The 27,253-nt window shown below is 36.5% G+C and overlaps 2 protein-coding genes across 17 annotated transcripts; one reads left to right on the top strand and one right to left on the bottom strand.

Moving 5' to 3' along the window:
- The first annotated feature begins 1,493 nt into the window (after positions 1-1,493).
- Positions 1,494-8,529, top strand: vtg1 (vitellogenin 1). 4 transcript variants are annotated; one of them, NM_001044897.4, is given in 28 exon segments: positions 1,494-1,553; positions 1,640-1,660; positions 1,759-1,910; positions 1,996-2,247; positions 2,322-2,483; positions 2,577-2,725; positions 2,837-2,987; positions 3,064-3,221; positions 3,303-3,468; positions 3,572-3,697; positions 3,781-3,999; positions 4,086-4,303; positions 4,419-4,516; positions 4,646-4,770; positions 4,860-4,961; positions 5,058-5,177; positions 5,287-5,473; positions 5,564-5,666; positions 5,755-5,940; positions 6,022-6,136; positions 6,231-6,420; positions 6,501-6,811; positions 7,265-7,309; positions 7,388-7,465; positions 7,547-7,753; positions 7,828-7,970; positions 8,065-8,203; positions 8,286-8,529. In NM_001044897.4, coding segments are annotated over 28 exon segments (4,089 nt in total). In that variant the 5' UTR covers positions 1,494-1,513; the 3' UTR covers positions 8,412-8,529.
- On the bottom strand, positions 7,842-25,445 carry ssx2ipb (synovial sarcoma, X breakpoint 2 interacting protein b). 13 transcript variants are annotated; one of them, NM_001447153.1, is given in 14 exon segments: positions 14,331-15,102; positions 15,173-15,284; positions 15,361-15,534; positions 15,603-15,733; positions 20,604-20,751; positions 20,870-21,050; positions 21,645-21,720; positions 22,553-22,688; positions 22,778-22,888; positions 22,974-23,177; positions 23,652-23,688; positions 23,803-23,815; positions 24,258-24,404; positions 25,265-25,445. In NM_001447153.1, coding segments are annotated over 10 exon segments (1,212 nt in total). In that variant the 5' UTR covers positions 23,055-23,177; positions 23,652-23,688; positions 23,803-23,815; positions 24,258-24,404; positions 25,265-25,445; the 3' UTR covers positions 14,331-15,040.
- Positions 25,446-27,253: the final 1,808 nt, after the last annotated feature.

Raw genomic sequence — 27,253 nt, 5'->3', positions numbered from 1 at the left:
ATTCCTAAGATGGAAAACACTTGCAAACACAGATTAAAACATAGAACTTTATCAAAGATGACATCCAGATTTCTGTTTCCACTGCAATTTAAGGGTGACAGATCCAATAATACTCAATCTCTGGGATGACATTATAAAAATGCAAAAATCTACATCTCAGTTTTGTCAGGATTAAGTTGAAAATTGTCAGCCATCCATTTGTTAATGGTGACTAAACAATCCTGCAAGAACTGTAAGAAAAGTACAATAGCATATCATCAGCATAGCAATGATAAGACACAAATTTAAAGCTGCTAGTATTGTTGCTTAGAGAAAGTGTATACAAATGAAACAGAAGATAGCCTAGCACAGAAACTTGAGGCACGCACAGGACAGAGGAACAGAGTCTGACATGTGAGTTCCTATGGACACAGAAAAACTCCTGTCACCAAGATAGGAGGATAACCAGAGCTGTCCCACTATTCCCACCAGAGAATGCAATGTCTTTATTAAAGTGCAGTGATCAACATTGTCAAAATCTACACTAATATCCAGCAAAACCAGCACATACTAATTACCTGCATGCCATTAAAAGATCATACTTAAGACAACTTGGAACAAACAACAAGGGTCAGTCACAAAATACCAGGTCTACCAAACCATTTACACCCCTTTTTTATTTTTTCCAAATACACAAACAGTTGTCAAAATGTACTTTATGTGGACTATAAATACAGTCAAATATGACTTGGTGTAAATAAAAGTAAAGAAGGCATGCTGCCCAGCTGTGTTCTTTCACCTTTGCTTATAACAGGTTATTGTAGTTGTCTTGTTGTTACTTATATTAGGCCTATTTTGTGTATATGCCAAAACCTTGGCCAATTATTAAGTAATAAAAAAATATTAGGCTAACATTGACATCACTTATAAAAAATAATTTCTTAAAACTCATACATATTTGCCTTAGCCCTGGTAGAAAAATAATTGCACAGTGCCTGGTTCCATACCCATACCATCAATGGGATTTATGCATTGGTTGCTATGTAAATGAGATGTTACATCTACAGCATGTTCTTTAATTTGTTTGTTATCAGAAAATCATGCACCAAAACTTAAAAACAAAAAATGCACCAAAAATTATGTAAATCTGCCTGTTTAGTTAAATCTGGCCTTAAATGTATACATAAAAATATTTTTTTAATTAATTACATCTATTTATAAGTATCTATGTATAAAACATCTACTGCATCAGTATTATTTTATTACTGAAAAATAATCACCTTTTTATATATAAAAGATTGGCGATCATTTTACTGTGTACATTGGCAAAAATAATGACATCATGACAGGCCAGGTTAACCTAACCTCTGGAGATATTTTTGTTCAAATAACCAAGTCTTAACCTGTGTGCAGTTTTTTTTTTACTTGTTTAAAGACTTATGTTAATAATTAATTTAAGAACTAACACTTGGTCAGCAAGAAAATCACTATAAAAGACCCGATACTCTCAAAAGTTCTTCACAAACCACCAGCCATGAGAGCTGTTGTGCTTGCCTTGACTGTAGCCCTCGTGGGTAAGTCAAATATATATGTATTTTTAAATTCTTTATCTCTCTAGGAAAGCTTTAAAAATTGTATCTAAAAACCCTTTTTTTTTCAGCATGTCAACAATTCAACCTTGGTAAGTAATATAAATGGCAAACAGGTATTAGGTTGTAATTGCTTGAAAGTAATGAAATTTACAACAAAATCCACTAAAAAACAATGCATTCATTCCAGTTCCTGAGTTTGCCCATGATAAGACCTATGTGTACAAGTATGAGGCTCTGCTTTTGGGAGGTCTTCCTCAAGAAGGTCTGGCCAGAGCAGGTATTAAAGTCAGCAGCAAGGTTCTCATCAGTGCCACGACAGAGAATACCTACCTGATGAAGGTAATGACTATTACGAACAGAGAAATATTTTGAAGCAACACTTAATAAGCAATGGCTGTTAAAAGCAATTATATTTCTCTTACAGCTTATGGATCCTCTACTCTACGAGTATGCTGGCACTTGGCCCAAGGATCCATTTGTTCCTGCTACTAAGCTCACCTCAGCACTGGCTGCTCAGCTTCAGATTCCCATCAAGTTTGAGTATGCTAATGGTGTGGTTGGCAAGGTTTTTGCCCCAGCAGGAGTCTCTCCTACAGTCATGAACTTGCACAGAGGTATCCTCAACATCCTTCAGCTCAACCTCAAGAAGACCCAGAACATCTACGAGATGCAAGAGGTGAGAAAATTTCCTTAGGACAATTCTGAGGTGTTTTGAGTTCTGCAATCTTATCGTTTGACTTATTCCTCAAGGCTGGAGCTCAGGGAGTGTGCAGAACACACTATGTCATCAATGAGGATCCAAAGGCCAACCACATTATTGTGACAAAGTCTAAAGATCTGAGCCACTGCCAGGAGAGAATCATGAAGGATGTTGGCTTGGCATACACTGAGAGGTGTGCTGAATGCACAGAGGTAATAAGGACTGGATAGCAGTCACTTTATAGAATTCAGAAATTTACCCAATTTAAATGTCAAGACTCAAATAACTTAACTTTCTCTCAACAGAGGGTCAAGAGTCTGATTGAAACTGCAACTTATAACTACATCATGAAACCAGCTGACAATGGTGCACTGATCGCTGAGGCAACAGTTGAGGAAGTGTATCAGTTCTCACCCTTCAATGAGATTCATGGTGCTGCAATGATGGAAGCAAAGTATGATTGAGTGATTATTGAGATCTCATTTTTTAATGCAAAGTAACAACACTCTAGACACATTCAACTAGAAAATTAAGTCAAAGTTTCAAAATTAATGATTTGTTTCAGACAAACCTTGGCTTTTGTTGAGATTGAGAAGACCCCTGTCGTTCCAATCAAAGCTGATTACATGCCCCGTGGATCCCTGCAGTACGAGTTTGCAACTGAGATTCTTCAGACCCCCATTCAACTCATGAAGATCAGTGATGCACCTGCCCAGGTATAATTCACAGCATAAAATGCTTAATTTCTTAGTTAATGCACTTGATATATGATCCTTTTTGTAATTTTCCTAGATTGTCGAGGTCCTGAAGCACTTGGTTTCAAACAATAAAGACATGGTCCATGATGATGCTCCATTCAAGTTTGTTCAGCTTGTCCAGCTCTTGCGTGTTGCCTCCTTGGAGAAAATTGAGGCTATCTGGTCTCAGTTCAAGGACAAACCAGTTTACAGGTACAAGTTGTAAGCAATACTTTAATATAGTTTAAGCACAATTTGTTATTGTGCATATATTTTAAACAATGAATGTATTAGGCGCTGGCTTCTGGATGCTCTTCCTGCTGTTGGTACACCAGTCATTATAAAATTCATCAAGGAGAAGTTCCTGGCTGGTGAATTTACCACTCCCGAGTTCATTCAGACTCTTGTGATTGCTCTGCAAATGGTCACTGCTGATCCTGAAACCATTAAAATGACAGCTGTGGGTATATCTTAGTGCTGTTCATCAAATATACTAAACAATAATCAAACTGTATTCAAAGGGCTTGCATTAAATTAATATTTTTATGTATCCCACTGAACAGAGTTTGGCTACTCATGAGAAATTTGCCACAATCCCAGCTCTGCGTGAAGTTGTCATGCTTGGATATGGTTCCCTGATTGCCAAATACTGTGTTGCAGTTCCCACTTGCCCTGCTGAGCTCCTCAGGGTAAAAAACATCTAGTAAATAAAAACTTATACAATTAAATTGTTCTTCACAAGTCTAATTTGTATGCATCTCAAACTCCTCAGCCCATCCACGAGATCGCCACAGAGGCCATTTCTAAGAATGACATTCCTGAAATCACTTTGGCTCTGAAAGTTATGGGCAATGCTGGTCACCCTTCAAGTCTTAAGCCAATCATGAAGCTCCTTCCTGGACTGAGAACTGCAGCTAATGCTTTGCCCATTAGAGTCCAGGTTGATGCCATCTTGGCCCTGAGAAACATTGCTAAGAAAGAGCCCAAACTGGTAAGATTCAGGTATTTTAGATATGAACTGCTGTAAATGTTATGCATGTTTTCTTCCAATGAAAAAAACTTTGTTTCCTGTATCAGGTTCAGCCTGTTGCCCTGCAGCTTGTTTTGGACAGAGCTCTCCACCCCGAGGTGCGCATGGTTGCTTGTATTGTGCTGTTTGAGGCTGAGCCTTCAGTGGCACTTGTCTCTAGTCTTGCTGGAGCTCTAAGGATTGAGCCAAACATGCATGTTGCAAGCTTTGCCTATTCCCACATCAAGTCCTTGACCAGAATCACTGCTCCTGATATGGCATCTGTGTAAGAAAAGCCAATATATTTCAGTTTTGTGTTTTTACATTAAATTCTCCATGTTTTTCACACTTTACACATGAAACGAGTACAAGCCTAGGTAATCATGGCTATTTATTTTCAGTGCTGGTGCAGCTAATGTTGCAATCAAGCTTATGAGCCGCAAACTGGACAGACTTAACTACCGTTACAGCAGAGCTTTTCAGATGGACTATTATTATAGTAAGAATTTCTAATTTCTTAAGAGCTAAGAAATTATATCGGATGTTTCTTAAACTGCATTAAAATTTGTCTGACATACAGTATTGCAAATTTATTCTTTAAATGTATCTTTTAAATTTGTCCATTAAGCTCCTCTTATGATTGGAGCTGCTGGTAGTGCCTATATGATCAATGATGCTGCCACCATCCTGCCCAGAGCTGTTGTAGCTAAAGCTCGTGCTTACCTGGCTGGAGCTGCTGCTGATGTTATTGAGGTGAACCATCTAAAATTTCCTTACTAGATATTTGACTTACTATTTAAATCAATTTTAAAATGCATCACTAAATTGTTCCTCTAAAACAGTTTGGTGTGAGAACTGGAGGAATCCATGAAGCTCTCCTAAAATCTCCTGCTGCAGATGAAAGTGCTGACCGTATCACAAAGATTAAGCGTACACTGAGAGCAGTAAGTTTTTTTTATGTCCATAGTATCTTAATTTTACACTTTAATTATAAAATTGAAAAAGAAAAAACTGACTTAAAAATGATTTGTTTCTTCAAGCTCACAAACTGGAAGGCTTTGCCAACCGATAAACCACTAGCATCAGCCTATCTCAAAGTATTTGGACAAGAAGTGGCTTATGTCAACTTTGACAAGACCATCATTGAAGAAGCCATACCGGTATTGTGTTGTCATTTATCTCTTCCTACCATATGCTTGAAGTCTAAGAACTTGAACTGTGACTGATACTCACAATTGGAATTAAGCTTCTAATAAACACTTTCTTCAGATGGCTACTGGACCCAAACCACGTGCACTGCTGAAGGAGGCTCTTAAAGCTTTGCAGGAAGGAGTTGCCTTCCAGTATGCTAAACCTTTGCTTGCAGCTGAAGTGCGTCGCATCTTGCCAACTGCAGTTGGTGTGCCCATGGAGTTCAGTTGGTACACTGCTGCAGTTGCTGCTGCAAGTGTCAATGGTACGGCTATGCCTTTGAATTTCCATATCTTATTTTCCAATATATGGGGGTCACTTCTTAGGTTTAATGTTGTTCTGTTGATTATTTTAGTTCAGGCCACCATTACACCTGCTCTCCCTGAGAAATTGGAGTCCATGACTTATGAGCAACTAAAGAAGACTGATGTTCAGTTCCAAGCTGAAGCTAGACCAAGGTACAGTTTTACAGCTAAATTCATTCAGATGAGATTTAATGTACACAAAAACAATTCTACAAAGAATCTCCTTATTGTCTTATTTCAGTGTTGCTCTCCAGACATTTGCTGTGATGGGAGTTAACACTGCCTTCATCCAAGCTGCTGTTATGGCAAGAGGAAAGATCCGTACAATTGCACCCGGAAAAGTGGCAGCAAGAGCAGACATTCTCAAGGGCAACTACAAGGTGGAGGCTCTGCCTGTTGAACTTCCTGAACACATTGCTTCTGCAAGGTAATGACATATCTGTAACAATATTTTTGTTGTTGTTAACACCCTTTCATGAAATTATTAATAACTATCATGCTCTCACAGCTTTGAGACTTATGCCGTGGTCAGAAACATTGAAGATCACAGTGCTGAAAGGTCTGTTCCCCTGGTACCTGAATTGTCTCTGCAAAACTCCCAGGCATCTTATGCTGGTGATTTGGTAGGCTTTGAATGCACACATAGACATATGGAAACATGTAGACATTTGTTTCAAACTACAAAGTGTAAATATGTTTTTTTCTTCTTCTTTTCAGTCATCTGAGATGTCATCTGTTGCTTCAGTAAGAGCTCCTGCTCCATTTGACAGAACCCTCTGTTATGCTGTCCCATACATTGAAATCAAGGGATGTGTTGAGGTGCACTCTCACAATGCTGCTTTTATCAGAAATTCCACTCTTTTCTACATAATTGGACACCACTCAGTCCGTGCTGCAGTGGCAAGAGGTAAGACAACAACATTAATAAAACTTGTTTTTATTTTTTCAGATAAAACTTAAATAATTTGTTTGTTGTTCTGGCTGTAGCTGAAGGTCCTGCAGTTGAAAGACTGGAGTTTGAAGTTCAAGTTGGTCCTAGAGCTGCTGAGAGGCTTGTTAAGCAAATCAACATCATTGATGATGATACTCCAGAAGGACAGGCTTTCTTGTTGAAACTGAGGGAAATCCTGGACACTGAAGCTAAAAATGCACCTGTTTCTTCTGAAAGCAGCAGCAGTCGTAACAGTCGCAGCAGCAGCAGCCGCAGCACCAGCACTAGCACCAGCTCAAGCTCAAGCTCAAGTTCAAGTTCAAGTTCAAGCTCAAGCTCCTCTATGTCCAGCTCTCGTATGTCTAAGGTAAAAACACTTAAAGTTCTGTATTATTCAAGTAGCCAAAATGCATCTGAAAATTCTAAACATGGCACTGCAGTGGCGCAGTAGTTAGTGCTGTCGCCTCACAGCAAGAAGATTGCTGGATCACTGGTTTGAGCCTCGGCTGGGTTTCTGTGTGGGGTTTGCATGTTCTCCCTGCTTTCGCATGGATTTCCTCCGGGTGCTCCGGTTTTCCCCACAGTCCAAAGACATGCAGTACAGGTGAATTGGGTAGGCTAAATTGTCCGTAGTGTATGAATGTGTGTGAATGAGTGTGTGTGAATGTTTCCAAGAGATGGGTTGCGGCCGGAAAGGCATACGCTGTGTAAAAACGTGCTGGATAAGTTGGCAGTTCATTCCGCTGTGGCGACCCCGGATTAATAAAGGGATTAAGCTGAAAAGAAAATGAATGAATGAATTCTAAACATTTTTTTTCAGACTGCCACCATCATTGAGCCTTTCAGGAAATTCCACAAAGATCGGGTAACATTAATAAACCTATAATTATATTATAATTACTTTTTTTTCTTTTCCAAAACTTATAAAATGTTTTGCTTGCAGTACTTGGCACACCATAGCGCCACAAAGGATACTAGCAGTGGAAGTGCTGCAGCTAGCTTTGAACAAATGCAGAAACAGGTTAGTCTCAGCTATTTGCCCCTGAAGCAAACCCAAATATGAAATATGCCAAACTTCATGTTTTACGTTTTATCCTTTCAGAATAGATTCCTTGGAAATGATATTCCACCTGTTTTTGCTATCATCGCCCGTGCTGTTAGAGCTGACCAGAAGCTTCTGGGCTACCAACTGGCTGCTTACTTTGACAAACCAACTGCAAGAGTGCAACTGATAGTTTCCTCCATTGCTGAAAACGACAACATGAAGATCTGTGCTGATGGTGCTCTGTTGAGCAAGCACAAAGTTACTGTAAGACATTTGGAAAAATTAATTTCTCAATTTCAGTACCTTTGGTATGCTTTGAACAAAAATGTTCTTTTCAGGGCAAGTTTTCTTGGGGTGCGGAGTGCAAACAGTATGCAGTCTTTGCTAAAGCTGAAGCTGGTGTCCTGGGTGAATTCCCTGCTGCACGTCTAGAAGTGGAATGGGAGAGACTGCCAATAATTGTCACCACCTATGCCAAAAAGTAATATTTATCAGCACTGAACAACACATTTATAATGTACAAAATGCTAGTGCTTTAATTATCTGCTCTTCTTTGTTCTTGCCCTTGCAATTAGGCTGGGTAAACACATCCTTACAGCAGCTTACGACACAGGATTCAGGTTTGAACGAGCAACGAACAGCGAGAAAGAGATTGAACTGACTGCAGCCTTGCCATCTCAGAGGTCCTTGAATATCATTGCTAGGATTCCAGAGGTGATATTGTTTTTCTCTAATCTGAAATCATACAAAGGTATATTAAGAAAATACAACTAACTCTTTTGATTTGTTTCTCTAGATCACAATGTCAAAAAGGGATATTTATCTTCCTGTCGCTGTTCCCATCAATCCAGACGGAACTTTTTCCATTGAGACCTATGAAGACTTTCTCGCCTGGATCCAGAAATATATCAAGGAGGAATAAGAAATGAATTATATTCTAAATTTCCACAAGAAAATATGGCCTATGTTCATGTGGAATTTTGACATTTTAATTAGACCACTGCTGTACTGCAATTAACAATAAATTTCCTGCAAGTTAATTTGTGAATTGTTTTTATTTGTGATGTTATTAAGGTTTAGTGATCTTTTAGTAAAAAAAAATCCATGTAATAATAGAAATACTCAACACATTATTAAGTAAAAGTTGACTGCACATTACTATTAATTACAAAAGAGTAAAACTAAGATAAAAATGAATTAAAATTGTGTATGCATAAAAATTTGTAGTAGGAGTATTAGCAGTGTGCATTGCTGCTCATTTTCCTGTCAGAAAGAATTACGTCACTGTTAACTAACAAGATTAGAATGTTATTTAAAAACTAAATTAGATTTAAAAGTAAATAGGATATCACCATTAACAGATTATAAGTTTTGACATGTTATTATTATGCAATGTATTATGCATATGATGGTATTATGCCGCACTTTTTTTAAAAGGACAAGCATTTCTATCTCAAAATTAACAAGCAAAGCTTGCATTCTCCTACTCAAGATCCAGCCCTCCTCCTTTGCCATCAGCACAGAGCCTGCCAGTGCTTCCTTGGAACTGTGCCATAGCACGCTTGTCCCCCCTCCCCTCTCCCCAGACGGCCTGCACTCACAATGCATCTGAGCCAGAGCATGCTTATGTCACTGAGAATGCGCTGTTTAACAGATCAGAAACGCTATCGCTCAGCACAGTGGATTTTTTTTTAGTTATATCATTTTAGTCATTTGATGAGAAGAGATTAAAGATATCAGGCACTTTTGACACTCATAAATAATCAAAAAAGTCCTCGTGCTGCAGGTATTAGGAGGTTTGCTAAAGATGCAGCTGTCGTGCAGTGTAGGGTTTGCGTCTTTAATAAACTACAGTACGACAGTTTGCGTTTATTGGAAATTAAGAATGAATAATAAATCCATATGAAACAGTCCCTAGAAAGTGACTTCACGTCATATATGGCATATGTACCATGCCAAAGCCCAAGTGAACCGCGCCATGGCACACCTCTTCCAACTGGGCCATTGGCAGCCAAATGAATCCTGCCTGAGCACTATTTAGAGCACTCACTCTTCTCAAACAAACCGGGAAACACGTCTAAGCATGGTTTAGATAGCATAATATGAGTTAGACTCTCCGTTTTTCCTTCCACTACTTACTATACTTAAGCTTAATCCCTAATTTGTTACCACCAATTACCCTGGCATATGTTTTATGCAACCCAGCACTGGGAAACACCCATAAGCTCTCTCATTCACACACACATTCATTCACTACAGCCAGTTTGGTTCACCTAATTTACATCCTGGCTCAGTCACAACTCAAACCAGTGACCTTCTTGCTGTGAGGTAACAGTGCTATCCACTGAGCTGTGCTGCCCTCCGTGACATAAGATCAAACACTACCCACTCCAAACTAAAGTAGAAAAAGAAAGCACAAAAGAGAAAATCGCAACATAGCCACCGGAGACTATGGTTGGTTTGGAGAAATGAGCAAGAGTGCAAGAGATCCTCTTCCTTCTGCTTCTTAATGCCTGACGTCATTAATTCAACCAATAGAAAATTAAAGTTAAAACAACAAAACAAGATCAATTGAAAGTAATAATTCAGGGCAGGAGCTAAAACCACATGTAACAGGTGCCATGGAATGCACAGGTATGATTTAACAAGTAAATCAGTAAGGGGCTGTTCACGTGTCTTTGACGCGCTGAATCTCCTCATTTCAAACAGAGACAAACAGCTTGCGCACACAAGTAGGAAGACACATGTGATAAGACACACTTTAGTTTTCCAGGTGCAGTGAATTGAAAATATCTCAAATTTTCAGAGTACCAAGAGTCATGTGACAAGAATAACCAAGCAGCTTCATACTTTGCATGGAATACACATAATAACAAGAGTAGACTAATTAATTATCAATTAATAAACATAATTAGGGCTTCAAAAAGGTCACTGGTTTGAGCCGCGGCTGGGTCAGTTGGCGTTTATCTGTGGAGTTTGCATATTCTGCCTGTGTTTGCGTGGGTTTCCTTCGGGTGCTCCAGTTTCTCCCACAACTCCAAAGACATGTCCTGAAGGTGAATTTGGTTGGCCGTAGTGAATGAGTGTGCATGGATATTTCTCAGGGATGGGTTGCAGCTGGAAGGGCATCCGCTGTGTAAAACATATGCTGGATAAGTTGGCGGTTCATTACGCTGTGGCAACCCCACATTAATAAAGGGACTAAGCCAAAAAGAAAATGTATAAATAAATATAATTAACTTTACTAATTATTGAATTATTAATTAGTGACTTCATTGTCTCATTAAAATGTTTTACAATTATTTTTTTTAACATTTTGAACAGAATTGCTAAGTGTATTGGTTCGACCCTCTAAAACCACCAGTCTCTAATGTAGCCCCTTGGAAAAACAAAACACCCACCCCTGGCCTACAGCCTCTGCTTGCATTACAAGTTTTCTCAAAGTTTTCCTCCCTATTCCTTTTAGCAAGAGGCTGCTTACACTAGCCACACAAGTTTATCACTACATCACATACCTCATCCCTTTTCCATGACCTACAACTGCAAGCAATGTTTCTCTGCTTTCCCCACCTTTCAAATAATTTCCTATTTCCCAATTTTCTCTCCTCTCATTGAAGTTTGCTTATTAAATAGCATAGCTCGAAGAATAGAAATAATCAAGATTTTGCCACAATGATGTGTTTATTGCATTAAATGGGGAGTTTGTGTGTGAGGGCGTCCTTTAGCATACAGTATAAATGAAACAAATTGCATTATAATGTGTGATAACACTTTCAGAGGTCTTATATATGTACTGCATATATATAGGTGGATACTGGTGGTGGTGGGTAGATTTGTAAAGCACTTCAAGTGTATGGAAATATATAAATGCACTATATAAATGTGCATTAGTTGCCCTTCAGGTGGAATCATGGATTTAACCAGGACATTACTATTACTTACAAGATGAGCACAAATAGTATCAACCTAATTCATAGTTGTATATTGTATAAACACAGCAGTTTTCCAGCTTCCCCCCACTACCCCATCTTCTCACAAATATTCCTACTATAAGCAGGACGCAGAGAAAAAGTGTGATTCTTAATTCCATTGTAATGCAGACATGTATTCTACATTGATTTACAAATGTCAAAAGCAGAGCCAGAGGGGGTCCAGGCATCTAATTGGCCACCCAGGTTGCCACCCCAATATTTTAGCTTCTGTCAGTAGTTAATGCTGGTTGACATCTCATTCATCACTAGAATTTTTTCGCAGAGAGCACAAGCAATTTTCTAATTAAGGATGACCTGAAGATGAAAGAATATGATTTCAAGGTAAAACAAAGTTTAAAAAAGTAAAAAAAAAAAAAAAAAAAACAGACCTGCGAGTAAGTTCTGAATATATTCTGAATAAGTCTAGAACTTGCCTACTGCAAAGAAATAATTCTTATGTATTATTTGTGTAGAGGAAAAAATGGTTGTTTGGCCCAATGCTGGGACAAAAAAAATTGCTATGTAGGACTGTAATGTGATTCGTCTCCGTGTGTTGATCTGGTCTAAAGTTTTAATCAAATGCAAAAATCTTAACCCTGTCCACTATATCTCACTCTGTATACTTTTACAGTTTGGGTGATGTTAAAATGACTTAACTAATTTAAGATTCTGGCCATATTGGGTGTAAAAATCATTTACAGTTTTTCTTGTTTGCTTTGACCTGGTTAAATAAACTAGGTTCTACTTCATTTTCATTTTCATTATCCCAGCAGAGCAGAAGACAGGTCTTGCAAATGTGTAAACCCTTTCTCATTGGGTTGACACATTTTCCTCACCATTTTTCAAAACAGTTAACACGAATGTCATTCAAGCAGTCCAAACTCCATTGTTTAGCTATGGTAACCAAACAGAAACTATCTATTCCCAACTATTAGACACTACCAAGATCAGTTTGAATTCACTGAAGCAGCAGTTTGACACTCCTTTACACAAATCTTCAATTAGCAATCAGTCTGCAAACCTTATATAAACGATAGAAGGTCTGTGTAGTTCTGTGCCAGCATGGATGGAGGAGGTCAATAGTGGCTATGTCCTATACTCCCAATAGATTTGACTGTAAATTGGTTTAAATGTGTTTTCTTTAATATTTGCAGTATTTTATTGCTTTTGTCTGTTTTTACAGTATTTCAGTTTTTAGCCACAGTTTGAAAATTGTCATGAATTCAATATAAATTTAATCAAAGCATTTCTTATTCTGGATCCAATTCTTTGCAAAAAAGCTAATTTTACAGCCCAAATAGAAAGACAACAAATGGCATTGGCAATAGGCTACAATGACAAGCAATGGTGCTGCACTGACTTCTGCATTTTGTATTTTGTTGTCCATTGTGTAATAATTAATTGAAAGAGCTCATATACCTGTTTGCAAGTTGTGTTGCTTGAAGGTAAAACTAGCTTTTGTTGCATATTTTAAATGTTTTGACACGATATGTGCCTTTTGCAAGCAAAATGTGTCATTTTGACCATGAGTGCTGGTGTTTAGGCCTGTGTGTTAACTGTTTTGAAAAGGTGGAGTTTCAGTTGACAACTGCATCCAAGCAATCGAGAAAAACTGTATCTTACTATCAACTGGCACATTATATTATGCAAGCAGCTGCACTTCTTGTGTTTCATTTATGCACCACAAGGTGTCATTGCATCATTGCAAACTCTGGCTTGATTACTATTCCTGAGGTAAAAGACGCTCTTTATTAGTCGACAAAGAAATGTAGAAATAAATCCATGTTAAAACAAATAATTCATAAAAGATGATATATAAATGGACATAATAATATTATATATATATATATATATATATATATATATATATATATATATATATATATATATATATATATATTCCCGTGTTTCATGTGGGTTTCCTCCAGGTGCTCCGGTTTCCCCAACAGTCCAAAGAAATGCACTATAAGTGAATGTATAGTGTATGTGTGTAAATGTGATAGTGTATGGGTGTTTCCCAGTGTTGAGCATACCCTGCATAAAACATTTGCTGGATAAGTTGGCGGTTTATTCCACTGTGGTAACCCCTGATTAATAAAGGGGCTAAGCCAAAAAGAAAATCAATGAAAAAAAAAAAATATATATATATATTTATATATATATATATATATATATTTATATATATATATATATATATATATATATATATATATATATATACACACACACACACAGTTGAAGTCAGAATTATTTTGATTTTTTTTTTTTTTTTAATTATGTTTACCAGAGCAAGGAATTTTTCACAGTTATGTCTGATAATATTTTTTCTTTTGGAGAAAATTTTATTTGTTTTTTTTTTTTTTTTCGGCTAGAATAAAAGCAGTTTTTAATTTTTTATTAGCCCCTTTAAGCTATATATATTTTTGATAGTCTACAGAACAAACCATCATTATACAATAACTTGCCTAATTACCCTAACCTGCCTAGTTAATCGATAACCTAGTTAAGGCTTTAAATGTCACAATTAGCTGTATTGAAGTGTCTTGAAAAATATCTAGTAAAATATTATTTACTCCATCATGGCAAAAATAAAATAAATCTTTTATTAGAAATGAGTTATTGAAACTATTATGTTTAGAAATGTGTTGGAAAAAATCTCTCTGTTAAACAGGAATTGAGAAAAAAATAAACGGGGGCTAATAAGTCAGGGGGGATAATAATTGTGACTTCAACTGTGTGTCAGATAATAAATAAATAAAAACACATAATAGTTATATTATTCATTTAAGTATTGAATTAAATTTTGGCCATTGCAATGTAAGAACAGCATGATGCTAATCATCTCCACAAGAATAAATTCATACAGTAACTACACTTGTTGGTTTATTTTAATGAATATGCATATAAAAGAAAACATTTGCAAACTTTCTTATTAAAGTGTTATTCCATTTTTTTCATATTTGCCATTTTAAATGAATAAAGCACACTCAGTTGTTTTCAATCTAAAATGCATATTGGTGTCAATCTATTTTAGTATATAATAAGCTCTTTTTCATATGCACCATATTAACTTGGTTTAAACTTGATATAAACTATAATGGTGGTAATACTGATTAGGAAAAGTCTAAAAGATCCAAATGCACAATAAATAAAATGCATTATTTCTTACAGTTCAGAATGAAGGGACTAGACATTTCTTTCAGTGACAAAAATTATGTTAATAAATAAAAAAGTGTAACTTTTGAAAGTGATGCATAATATGTCAATAGCTAAAAGTAAACCATAACAAGCTACACCAATACAACAGTTCAATTCTTTGTGCAAAAACAAACATATGAATATCTCTATGTAATTTCTAAATGAAAATAATGCAAAATGTTAGAAAATGCCAGCATGGTTTATAAAACATTAAAAAATCTGAAGGCTTAAGATTTAGCAGCCAGACTTATCACAAATTGACACTATTTTGCTTAACATACATGTGCGCATGTTGGACATTCTTACTTGTGGACACTCGTTTATATTGACTCCAGGTGGAAGAATATAAGTTCATCGGTAAGCAGTTCCATGAGTGGACAGACTAAAGATGGGATTTGCTGACTTTACCAGAAATTGAGATAAGTTTCTCCTCATGACCAGAGTCTGCAACATTAAAAAACAAAACTGAAGTTTATTTTATCAAAAAATTCAACAAGAATGAATGATCACTTACGCTTTGAAAATTCATCAGACATGCGACTTTGTGGTTTCATCTGGTCTGCAAATGTTGTGTTCAGAAACTGATGTTTGAGCCACAATGCGCGATCGTCCTCAAAAGATTTCCTCTGAAAGAAAAGAAAAGCATGGTTAAGAACCAAGATCAAGAAACGTCTACAAAAAGAAACAATTGTAAGGCAGAACCTCATGGCTCAATCTGATGGCGGCTTCCGTGAAATTTCTCCTTTCCATTTCAAAGTTTTTCCTCTGTTCTCCAAACACTTTCCATTCCTCTTTCAAGCGCTCCTTCTCTTCCAGCATGTAGGAATCATTCAGGACTGCTGCTGTCTCCTCATCACATGGGGTGTTGAGCTGTTGCTGTAAACATAAACTTCTCATTCTCTTGCTCTGAGTGGACTTACGGGTGAAATCATGCCTCTACTCACTTGCAGAAGTTGCTGTTGAGTCTGAATGAATTCTTTGCACTGTTGTATTTCTACTTTGAGCCTCTCTGTCTCCTCCTCATGAAGCTGTTTGGGGATCACCTCTTCAGTTTCTCCAGCTTGCACCAAGGATGCTGCAACACAAAACACATAAGCCTTGATTACAGTTTTTTTTACAATTGCTATGGCACTTTTTTCAATACATTTAACAAGTTTCCTAAACTCTTAACATGGTTAGCACAACATCCGTCTTCGTGGGCTATACAATTTACACATTTCTTGTTGCTTTGACACAAAATGCATCCAGTTAACACAAATTTAAAATGCTTGAACTTCTTTTACAAACAAACTCAACCAAAACCAAAACAATGTAATTTTACAGTCCAATTTACCAATGCTTTCACACAGTATGTCAGAACAGATAACATCATGTTTTAAACAGAACCTATATAGGCTCAAGCCGAAGTGAACAGCTGTTCATACTGTCAATTGAAACACAAATATATTCCCTGTATATATGTGTGTGTGTGTGTGTGTGTGTGTGTGTGTGTGTGTGTGTGTGTGTGTGTATATGGCAGCTCCCATCTCCCATATGAACATGATTCTCATCTAGAAAGCACACTCATGTGTTGAGATTTTTCAAATCACGTGATCATACTGTATGTTCTAAAAAAGGACTCATGAGGTTTTTGAGGAACAGTGAGCACATTGCAGAACTCCGTCACTAATACGTCCAGATAAGGTTATGCAATACAGTGATTACTTTATGCACAGTGTGTTTTGCAGTAAACGACTCTATAAACCTGGCATTCATTAGTACATACATTAGCTATAGTACAGTGAACCATTTACACTGTCTAATTACTTTTAGAGTCATGAAGTTGGAGGTCAATCAAGTCCCACATGAAATGATCTATGGTGACGAGACTGGCTTCAACTTGGCGAAAAGGCATTGCCGTAGGAGAAACATAATAGGCCAAAGGGCCATCGTTACCATGCCGGGCCAGAGAAGAAGTCAGGAAAATGCAGAAGACCAGGCAGAATAGAAAATTACTTTGTTTTTTTATTATAATTGCAATGCTTTTTCTGTTTGTATATCTTGCAGTGATGTCCTTTTGCAAATATAAAAAATTCTGTGTCTGTATTTTTTTACATCAACTGTAAATTTTATAAAGCATTTTATTTCTTTATTTTTGTATTGAATTTTTGCAGTAAAAGAAAGAAAATGCCAGAAAACAAAATGAAAATGTAGAGAGTCTTAAAATATAAGGACAGAGCTGACACATAAACTAATGCAGTTTCTGTAATTTTAGCTGATGATAGTGTTTTTATTGTCAGTGTTTTCTGATTGACTGAATGTTTCTGTTGAAAGAGAACATGTGTTAGTGTTTTGAACAATTATGTCATTTTGGAACATGTTTGCAGTGTTTTGTTAAACATGGTGTATTGTGTTAGTTTATTATTGTATTTTGAAAAGAAGTTTAGAAGTTTAGTTTACAATGTGTGATTTTGAGCATGAAATTAACTGTTTTGCTAATTGTGTATTTTAGGTGTGTTCCTGCGTTAAGAGTTTAGCAAACTTGTTAAATATTTTGAAAAAACTGTCATAGCCTTTGTAAAAAACTGTAAATGTATCATATAATACAAACTGAATGCTAAAGAAGCACATGGAATAAATCAGAAAAAAATAATCAAATTGAAACAATTTAATTCACCTTTATTTGTATAGCGCTTTTACAATGTAGATTGTGTCAAAGCAGCTTCACATAAAAGATCATAGTAAATTGAAACAGTGTCAGATAAATTTTAAAAATTTAAGTTCAGTTCAGTTAAGTACCAACACTAATTCACCCAAAAATAATACTCAATCATTTGCTCTGCCTGAGGTTGTTTCATGTCCATAGGACTGCTGTTTCAAGAGTTCACTATTAGCTGATGATTGATAGTAAAGCATATTTAGTATGCTGTCCCGGAAGAGTGCCCTGATCTCAGAATACCATTGAGCCTGAGGCTCCTTCCCGTTTAAAGGGCGAGAGGAGAGTTTGAGCTCAGGTAGGTCTTGAGAACTCCCCTGCTTGTGAACGTGCTGAGGTATAGCTGGCTAAGAGTTTGTCTTAAGATGCTCCTTTGGAGTAGTCAGTTTAATTATGGTGTATGTCTTTGGACAGTGGGAGGAAACCAGTAAACCCCGGGGAAAAACCATGCGAATACAAGGAGAACACGCAAACTCCTCACAGAAATGCAGACCAGCTTGCTGAGGGGCCGAACCAACTGTCTCACCCCTCCATATTTGTCTGCCCTCATCCACATTACTGTTTCTTCTCGCACCCTGCAATCTTTTTCCTCCCTCCACTTGTCTGTCCATGGGCAACAGAGCATTTAGCCGCTCTGCTCCGCGGCTTTGGAACTCACTACCACCTGCCATCAGAAACACTGACTCCCTCACACTATTCAAATCAAGACATAAAACCCATTTATTTAAGATGGCTTTTAATACTTAATTAATTTTATCTGCACTATTGCTGTGTATATTTTATTATTTTTCTTGTTGTTTTATTGCCCTCCTTTATTGTATGGTGTCCATGAATTGCCAAAAAGGCGCATTTAAATAAAATGTATTATTATTATTATTATTGAAGACGAAGATGACTAGAGTAAAAAAACTCTGGTTATTTATAGTGTGTCAGTATTCATCCGATTGGTGCAATATACGTAGCTAATGCGTTACCAGCCATGGTCAATCATAAGCACGTGATCCTCTCAAAATTTGTTTATAAATGAACCACACTTATCTTCAGAATATAAATGAAGATATGAACTATATGAAGGAAACAAACTTTTGGTCCGTCTATTGTGAGTGTGGCCAGTTAAAAACCCATTAGGCCGAAATTACTAGAATGTAACCCTATATCGCGAGTGCTTTATATTGAAAATAAACATGAAAAAACTATGAATACATGTTCAAATAAACAGTACAACTAAATAGTGAAATAAACCGTCTTGAAAACAACCCGTTAAAGTCATTGTGAGTTTACTTTCACTGTAATTTGACAAAAAGGTTTTAATTGTTTTGTTTATTATTATTATTATTATTATTATAAAAGCCTTGGGGCGTCACGGTGGCTCAGTGGTTTGCACTGTCACCTTATAGCAAGAAGGTCACTAATTCGAGTCCTGGGTGAGCCAGTTGGCATTTCTGTGTGAAGTTTGCATGTTCTCCTCGTGTTGTGTGATCATGAATTCTTTTTTCTTTTGCCAGTCTCTCTCGTGCTTCTCCCCCTTCTATTCCTACAGTTGGTTCCTATTGGCTCACTTTGCCCAGCTGTTTGCCATGTCCCACTTTGACGTCATCACACTGTCTCCTATCCAGCCACTGCCACCGTAGCATAAAAGTGGTGACAGGACACTACTCGCGAGCCCTGGGACACTTTGAATTTCTGTGTTGTGTATCTGTGAATCAATACATCCGCTCCACCCGCTGTACTTTTGCTTTTCTGTAATCTTTGTGTAGGTAAGGTAGTGCATCAGAGACGCAAATATTGTCTTTTCTATTTTGATATATACATTTTTTTGGATAGTTAAGGCAGAAGTTGGGCCAATAGAATAGCTTGTTTCGTTTTATCTATTTCTATTGTTTGGAGACCGCCCGCATCTCACCTCTCCAACTTGCCCATCTACCTGTTTAAACATTTTATGTCCTACTTGTTGTTTGTGATTTACAATATATATATATATATATATATATATATATATATATATATATATATTTTAAATGTATTGTTCTTTATATATACATATTGTTGCACTTATTATCACTTTCTTTTGTAAATAAAACTCACTTTATTGCATTCAGTTAGTCATGGTATTTTGTTTTACTCATTGATATTGTGTGTTTGCTTATGTGTTTCATCCAAAATTAATGTTACTCTCCTCCCTCTTGACTGACCATCTTTAAGATTGTAATCGGGTGTTTCCCAGTACTGGGTTTTGGCTTAAAGGGCATCTGCTGAGTAAACTATATGCCTAAATAGTTAATCTACCCATCTCTGTGTAACATCCATACACACTCACACACTATGGACAATTGGCCTATCCAGTTCATCTGTATCACATGTCTTTGGACTGTGGGGGAAACCAGAGCCCCCGAAGGAAACCCACGCGAACACAGGGAAAACATGCATACTCCACACAGAAACGGCAAATGACCCAGCCGAGGCTCGAACCAGCAACTTTCTTGCTGTGAGGTGACAGCACTACCTACTGCGCTACTGCGTTTCCATTAAAAAAATCCTTGTATGCAATTTTAAATAGACTTAAATCTTAGCAAATTTTACATTTAATGAAAGTTAGCAAGGTTTTTTCCTGAGAAAGAGTTTTTGCTTTAGTCTTTCATAGCCTATAATTATACAATTAGATAAGCTAACTGTATCCACTTGTTAAATGGTGACGTATGTAATACTGTTTCCGGGTCCAAGCCGCCATTCATTTGAGTTGAGAAATTATTCGTTTATGATTTCTTTTTATTCATATCACATTTTAAAGTTAATTTTACATAAAGTCATAGTGTACACAACAATCTCTGGGCTTGTTGCATAACAAATACCAACATTTTTACAAATTATAAAAAAATGAATCACTTTCTGGTCATTGGATATTAGGCATGGATACATATATTGCGATTGTGATTTTCGAAAGTATTAAATCGCTTTGTAAACGTTTATTATTACCATTTCATGAGTCTCCCCAATCAGTTGAATAGAGCGCTTGGACCCGGAAGCCGCTTCGCGTGACGTCACACTTAACAAGCGGATGAGCTAATAACAACATTAAAACATTTCTGAGGGTTGCATCCCACATTTTTAGATGCAAAGATCCGTTCTGTGTGAATGACCCCTTAGACTTCCAGTTCAAAAGATGGCAGCATCAATGCTAGGATGACTTTTCTACTCTTGTATAAAACATAAGTATATGTTGTCTTAAACGTATGTGAGTGACATCCTATACCTTGGCTGTCTAGTCTTTCAACATGATGCTTGAGTTTCCTCCACTGCTGACGAATGCTGTTTGTGAGTTTCTCCCGAGCATGATCACATGACATTTCAGGAGGTCCCTTAGAAGGGTCCTCATCATCTGAATTTGTCTGTAAAGTCATCTGAATAAAAAAAGTAATTAAATAATATTGTAATACTGTATCTTCAAATATCCAGCAAAGCATGCTGCTTCATAATACAAGGTAAAATTTGTTGTGTAAAATGACATTACAGCCTAACCTGATCCATATTATTGCTTTGTTTCTCTTCCTTTTGGCATATCTTCTTAGAATTTAAAAGTCCAACCATCTCTCGTTTCATTTGTTGAAGCACTTTCTTCAGTTCTATGTTTTCCTGCATTAGTTCTCTCTGACGATTATCAAACTCATTGAGAAGTATTCTGTACATTTCTCCCTCATGTCTGAAAAAAAACATATATTAAGTCTTTATGAAGGGAAACTATTTAAAACATTCATTTGCAACAGTCATAATGTACAGTTGAGGAATTGTCAGAATTATTGATTTTTTTTTCTTTTTTAAATATTTCCCAAATTAAGGGCAAAGAAACTTCACAGTGTGTCAGATAATATTTTTTTCTTCTGGAGAAAGTCGTATTTGTTTATTTTGGCTAGAATAAAAGCAGTGTTTAGTTTTTAAAACGCCATTTTAAGAACAAAATTATTAGCCCCTTTAACCATTTTTTTTTCAATAGTCTACAGAACAAACCATCGTAATACAATAGCTTGCCTAATTACCCTAACCTGCCTAGTTACCCTAATTAACCTAGTTAAACCTTTAAATGTCACTTTAAGCTGTAGAAAAATATCTTGAAAAATATCTAGTCAAATATTACTTACTGTTGTTATGGCAAAGATAAAATAAATCAGTTATTAGAAATGAGTTATTAAAACTATTACGTTTAAAAATGTGTTGAAAAAATCTCTCCATTAAACCGAAATTGGGGAAAAAATAAACAGGGGGCTAATAATTCTGACTTTAACTGTATCTCTACTACCTGGATTCAGTTTTTCCAGTTTTCCAAAGACATCTTCTCCCATCCGACCTTCCAACATAATTCAAAACATCCATTCCTGAAATAGAGTACAAAGTAAAGCATTTCCTGTTCCATGGCCAGTTGTGTGTTATTCCCACATTATCTCAATTACAATGAGCAGATAAAAGGTGCAGAGTTCATTTTAAGTGTGCTATTTGCATTTAGAATCTGTCACTGTAAACTCTCAAGATGAGACCCAATGAGCAAGCAAGCCATCATCAGGCTAAAAAAACAAAATAAACCCATCAGAGAGATAGCAAAAACATTCCGCGTGGCCAAAACAACTGTTTGGAACATTCCTAAAAAGAAAGAATGCACCAGTGAGCTCAGCAACACCAAAAGACTGAGAAGACCACGGAAACAACTGAACAAAAAACGAAAATATTAGAATTATGTCAATGTCCAAATATTTATGGACATAACTCTCTCTCAACATTAGCAAACAACTATGATGAATTAAAAAGGTTTTTTTTTGTTATCATTATTTTTATTCAGAAAGAATGTATTAATCTGAAATGGTGACAATAAAACATTCATACATTGTTACAAAAATGCTGTTCTTTACAAAAAAGCAATGGTTTAACAAAAAAGTATATATTACATCATATCTCGAATCAAAATATTAGAATGATTTCTGAACCATGTGACATAACTGGAGCAATGACTACTAAAATTCAGCTTGACAACACTGCCATCTGTACATGAAACTTGCAAAAACACAAAGGACATTTTTGTGGGTCTTCATAGATAATTTTTATGCAAACACACAATAAACATTTCTATCAAAATTATGAGGGCAGGATGTGATAAGAATATTATAGATAGTACATTCATTATGCTAGTTGATATATTTAAGTAATACACAGTACCTTGTTTGTTATCCTTTTTGGCAATAAGCACTTGACTGAGGCGTTCTTTTACTTTGTTGTGCTCCCTTTCTCTCCTCTTAATATCATGATTATATTGTGTGGCACGACTCGCAATGATACCCTGCAGCCTTTGTACCTAGTAATATAAAAATGACCTTGCATATGACAAAAAACTGAGAATTAAGTTCACTGCTGAAACAAAACAAAGAAAATCATTGTACATACTTCCTCTTTTGCATCTTTCAGGCTGTTTTGCAAAGTCTTTAAGTTGGTTTCTAGCTGACGCTCTCTTTCGTGCAAGCGCATGTTTTCCTTCTTAGAAAGTTCCAGCTGGTCCTACAAACAAGTGAGAATTTATAGTAGTTTTGTTTTGTTTATTGGAAAATCTATGTATTTATATGTGGGGGAAAAAAAGCCTAACCTTCAGTCTGGAGTTGGTGAGGTGCTGGTAATGGAGGTCACTGCTGGACTTGAGCTGCTCCACCTCCAGCTCCTCCATCATTCCCACAGCACGACGGTGTAGCTGAAGCAAGTCATAAATGTTGTTTAAAGCAACCACAGCATCCAGATCACGGATGTCATCTGAGTTACGGAAAATTGGCGGGAAGCACAGAGACGACAACTCCTGTGAATGTAAAGTGGAAAATGTTCTAACAGATGACACAATTATTATACAGGCAGGAAGAGGATTAAGAGGATGTTTGAAGAACACGCTGCATGATGATTGGTGGTGAATGTCCATTGAAAATGATCAAAAAGTCTGATGAATTCTGACACACTTAACTGTTCAATGTGGTTGATTTGCAAAACATCTGATTAGATTTAATACCACATATGAAAGGCCTTGTTTACTCTTCAAGTCCTGATGCCCAATTCCAATTTAATGCTTGTATAAGATTTTCTTTTTTGAACATTCAACATTTACATATTCTTTCAATTGTGACTAATCGGATTTGTGTGTTTACACTTGTTAATGCTATACTTATATAGGTTGTATTATATGAGGTTGGTTAGCAATGTTGCTTTACAGCAAGAAGGTTGCTGGTTCGAATCCCAGCTGGGTCAGCTGGCGTTTCTGTGTGGAGTTTGTATGTGCTACCCATGTTCGCGTGGGTTTCCTCCAGGTGCTCCGGTTTCCCCTTACAGTCCAAAGGAATGCCCTATAGGTGTATTGAACAAGCTAAATTGGCCATAGTGTATGAGGGTGAATGTAAGTGAGTATGGGTGTTTCCCAGTACTGGGTTGCGGCTGCAAGGGCATTCGCTGTGAAAAAAAATATGCTGGATAATTAGGCATATATTCCATTATGGTGAGTCCTGATAAATAAATAAATAAAAACTAAGCCAAAGATAAATGAATGAATGTATTATTTGACATTTATTTCAGTTTTAGAAAGAAGTGTGCAGCATGTTGTCCGAGAAACATTAACCAAACACTTTACCATTTTGAAAATAATCAGAAAACTCATGTGACAAAGAAAAATGAGAAAATCATATCACACTTAGTCAGCTGAGTAAAAATGTGCAGCATTTAATCAGAGAAATATTAAATCAATAATTCATCATTTATAAAGCATAAAAAATAATAAAATATCATAAAAAAATATTTTCGTAAAATCATAAAAAATCATATTGCTCTGTGAAATAAGCGAATCGTTGCATTACTATCCACAAATCAAGCTTCATAAACATATGAGAGCACCTACCTGATTGATGTATTGAATGCACTCTGAGATATTCTCTTCTGTGCAGAAGTTGCTTGAAAGATTGAAAGAATTTAATGGTAGAGGAGGCACCACAGATGCTGTGTATAGTCTGGAAGGAGACATTCTAATCAACAATGCCTAAACGTCCTGGAAAATAAAGCTAAAAACATATATGTGTGCTGCATATAAAATAATACAAGCAATAGTGTTAATAAATGTAAAGTCGTCTTATATATATGGTTACGAGTAAAAGTGAACCCTGCTCTAAATGAGGTTAGGAGGAGAACTTGTCCTTAAAATAACTTTCCACAGTATTTTCAGTCACATAATCTTTCCTTTTCCCATGAGATTTCGGTTATCTGGAGCAACGGCTTTAATGCTGTTTCTTCTATCACCTACTTCTTGAATAATGCACTCACTGAAGCTGATTTAAAAGACATATTTTGGAAAGAAAAACACCTGCCATTATTTAAGCATTATTTAAAAAGACAGCAATTATTATGTTACTTTTTATAACATATATATTTATTGGCTTAAAATCATTATGGAAATTTCCATTATTTTGGAAGGTAAAATATCATAGATAAAACACTCCAAAAGAAACATTTTTCTGGAATATTCTGTTTTCCCAAGACATTACTGTAAAAATAACACAATAAAATAATAGCACAGCAGGCAGATTATAGAGTGTTATAAATCTATACAACTAATATAATATATGTGAATTAGTTATAAATAGAAATAAGATTCTAAAAACATGCAATATTGCGAAAACAACGAGATGAAGAAGAGGAAGCTCTATTCCTGTTATTAAAACCTAACGTTAGATAAGATGTAAAGTAGGTTAAGGTGAACAGAAGGATGTCTACCCTGTGAGGCTGATTTTTACACATTTACATAATGATAATGCGACATAACAGGGATGTTTACATATATTGTAATGAGAATTATCTTTCGTGCTCAATAAATTAAGCCTTAAACTTGTAAAGCGCCAGAGGTTTACTTACTGCGTATCTTTTGGCATTTAAGAGAACTCGTACGTGAGGTTTGCCAGCTTCATTTCCCGACATGTGGCGAAAATTAAAACATTTTATCCGGGAAGTTTGCGTAATAAAGCCTCTTATCTTGGCACGACGTTACATTGATGCAGGCGCTTTCCTCTCAGCCCTCAACCTTGAACGAAAAAACAGTCTCAAGCAAATGCGTTGCTTGGATACGAAGACGAGGGCGTGTCATTGGCTGCTGCTCACGCACCTCCGCGGAAATCAACCAATAAGACTCGTCGCAGTCAATGCAGGTGCTAAGTAGAAAAACAAAACAGGCTAGTTCTTATAACATCAATATACCAAATGTCGGCTGTCACTGATCTAGTGTACTAAATATTTATAAAATTGACAAGCAAATATTTCAGTCAAGTACATTTTACAGCATATCTTTCAAATAACACATATTGACTGAAGAATAAAGATAAAAGACTGAAATACGTTTATAGCCTACAGACTGAAATACTATGAATGCATCATGTCACAAAGACCATTTTTACATATTCAACATTTTGTTATTGTCTTTTTTTCTGATACACAGCAATGAGCAGCAAACATTTAAGTATGTCAGCAATTAAATTGAATAGCATACAAACACTTCATTGCAGTTAGTTATCATTTGTTTTATTTTCTGTCATCTGCTAACAGGAATAGGAAAGTCCCACGATTTGTCTTGCTGAAGGGGTCTGTCTGTCCTCTTTTTGACTCCAGCCACCAAGTAGTCATTTCACCTTTCCCCTGTTTAACAAAGAGCGCCAATCTGTAAATCTTCTTCAGCCTATCCTAAACACAATGCTCTGAAAGACAGCATTGTACAAGAGAAAGAAAGAGGGAACAGAGGAGAGAGCGACAGAGTAGAGGTGTGTATTTGCTTGTGCATAATGAACAGACATCACTTAAGTGAAAACGCAAAAGCCAGCTGAGGCCGAGTCCTAATTGAGACATGCACAGCTGAGCTGGGCTCTTGAGTTCATTCTCTAGGGATTATACAATCATTTCAGGGAGAAAAAGATCAATAGTGGATCGATTTGGTTGAAGGGTGTGTAATACACGGGATCAGCTTATGAATAAAATTACATACGCTTTTACAAATATTATGACTTAACGGCACAATACGTAAAAAAAAATAATAATAATCATTAAAATATCCGAAGATCACTAGAACAGTGGTATATATTTTGCTGACTTATGTGCCTACATTTTCACCAATATTTGAACTAATACTCAAATACAGAGAAATAAGCCATTTAGTGACACAGATCATGTCCTCTGTGGCCATGCTTATAATGCCATACACCCTCGATTCCCAGTCTGGTTTTTACTCACCTGTTTTGCAGGCACAGCCATTTGAATCTTTTTAGCCTGATACTTCCAATCTCATTCACTTTCCAGGTAGCAAATAATTCTGGCCCAGATTTGGCTTAAAGCTGGCACAGAAGGCATTTGTCCGGCACTGTCATACAGCATGTGGGCCAAACTTGGCAGAGGTGGCACTGTCTTTAAGGTTGCACAAAAGATTTGGGCCAGATATAAAATGTAGTATTTGGTCCAGATAATAAAAACTGATATGTGGGTTTTGTCATTTTGGCTTGTCTTGACCCACATTTAAAATACAATATAATTTTTTTTGAGTAAAGAAATCAGGTCGTCAATGCTTCATGGGTTTATCAATTTCTTTGCAATTGTGACACACCAACCTACTGTATCTGGCCCAGTTATGACTTGACCCAGATAAGGTCCATGTTTGAGAGGGGTCTGGCTGCAGACCTGGTGCAGTGCAATCTGAGCTGCATCCAATGCTTTTAATGGGCTCATCTAACCCCACCCCTAACCCTACCTATCACAGTGATGTCACTAGCTCCATTTGAGTGCATTGTGTCTGACATTGCATCGCTGAGTGATGCAGTCTCAGCTTGCATCATAAAGGCTGCATTCAGATACTATTGCCATGTT

This window comes from Danio rerio, chromosome 22 (assembly GCF_052040795.2).
Source record: "Danio rerio strain M-AB ecotype USA chromosome 22, GRCz13ab, whole genome shotgun sequence".
In the NCBI taxonomy this organism is placed as follows: domain Eukaryota; kingdom Metazoa; phylum Chordata; class Actinopteri; order Cypriniformes; family Danionidae; genus Danio; species Danio rerio.
Note: the sequence above shows the minus strand (reverse complement) of the source record. Positions and strands in the feature narration are given on the sequence as shown.

Excerpts from the sequence above, each read along its gene's own strand:
- ssx2ipb (XM_087303255.1), bottom strand. Across the intron at positions 22,889-22,973 it reads TCACCAACTCCAGACTGAAG|GACCAGCTGGAACTTTCTAA; the intron begins GTTAGGCTTTTT and ends ACTTGTTTGTAG. Across the intron at positions 21,721-22,552 it reads CAAAAAGGATAACAAACAAG|GAATGGATGTTTTGAATTAT; the intron begins GTACTGTGTATT and ends ACTCTATTTCAG.
- vtg1 (XM_087302335.1), top strand. The coding sequence starts at position 1,514 with ATGAGAGCTGTTGTGCTTGCCTTGACTGTAGCCCTCGTGG. Across the intron at positions 3,469-3,571 it reads AAACCATTAAAATGACAGCT|AGTTTGGCTACTCATGAGAA; the intron begins GTGGGTATATCT and ends CCCACTGAACAG. Across the intron at positions 6,421-6,500 it reads CCGTGCTGCAGTGGCAAGAG|CTGAAGGTCCTGCAGTTGAA; the intron begins GTAAGACAACAA and ends TTCTGGCTGTAG.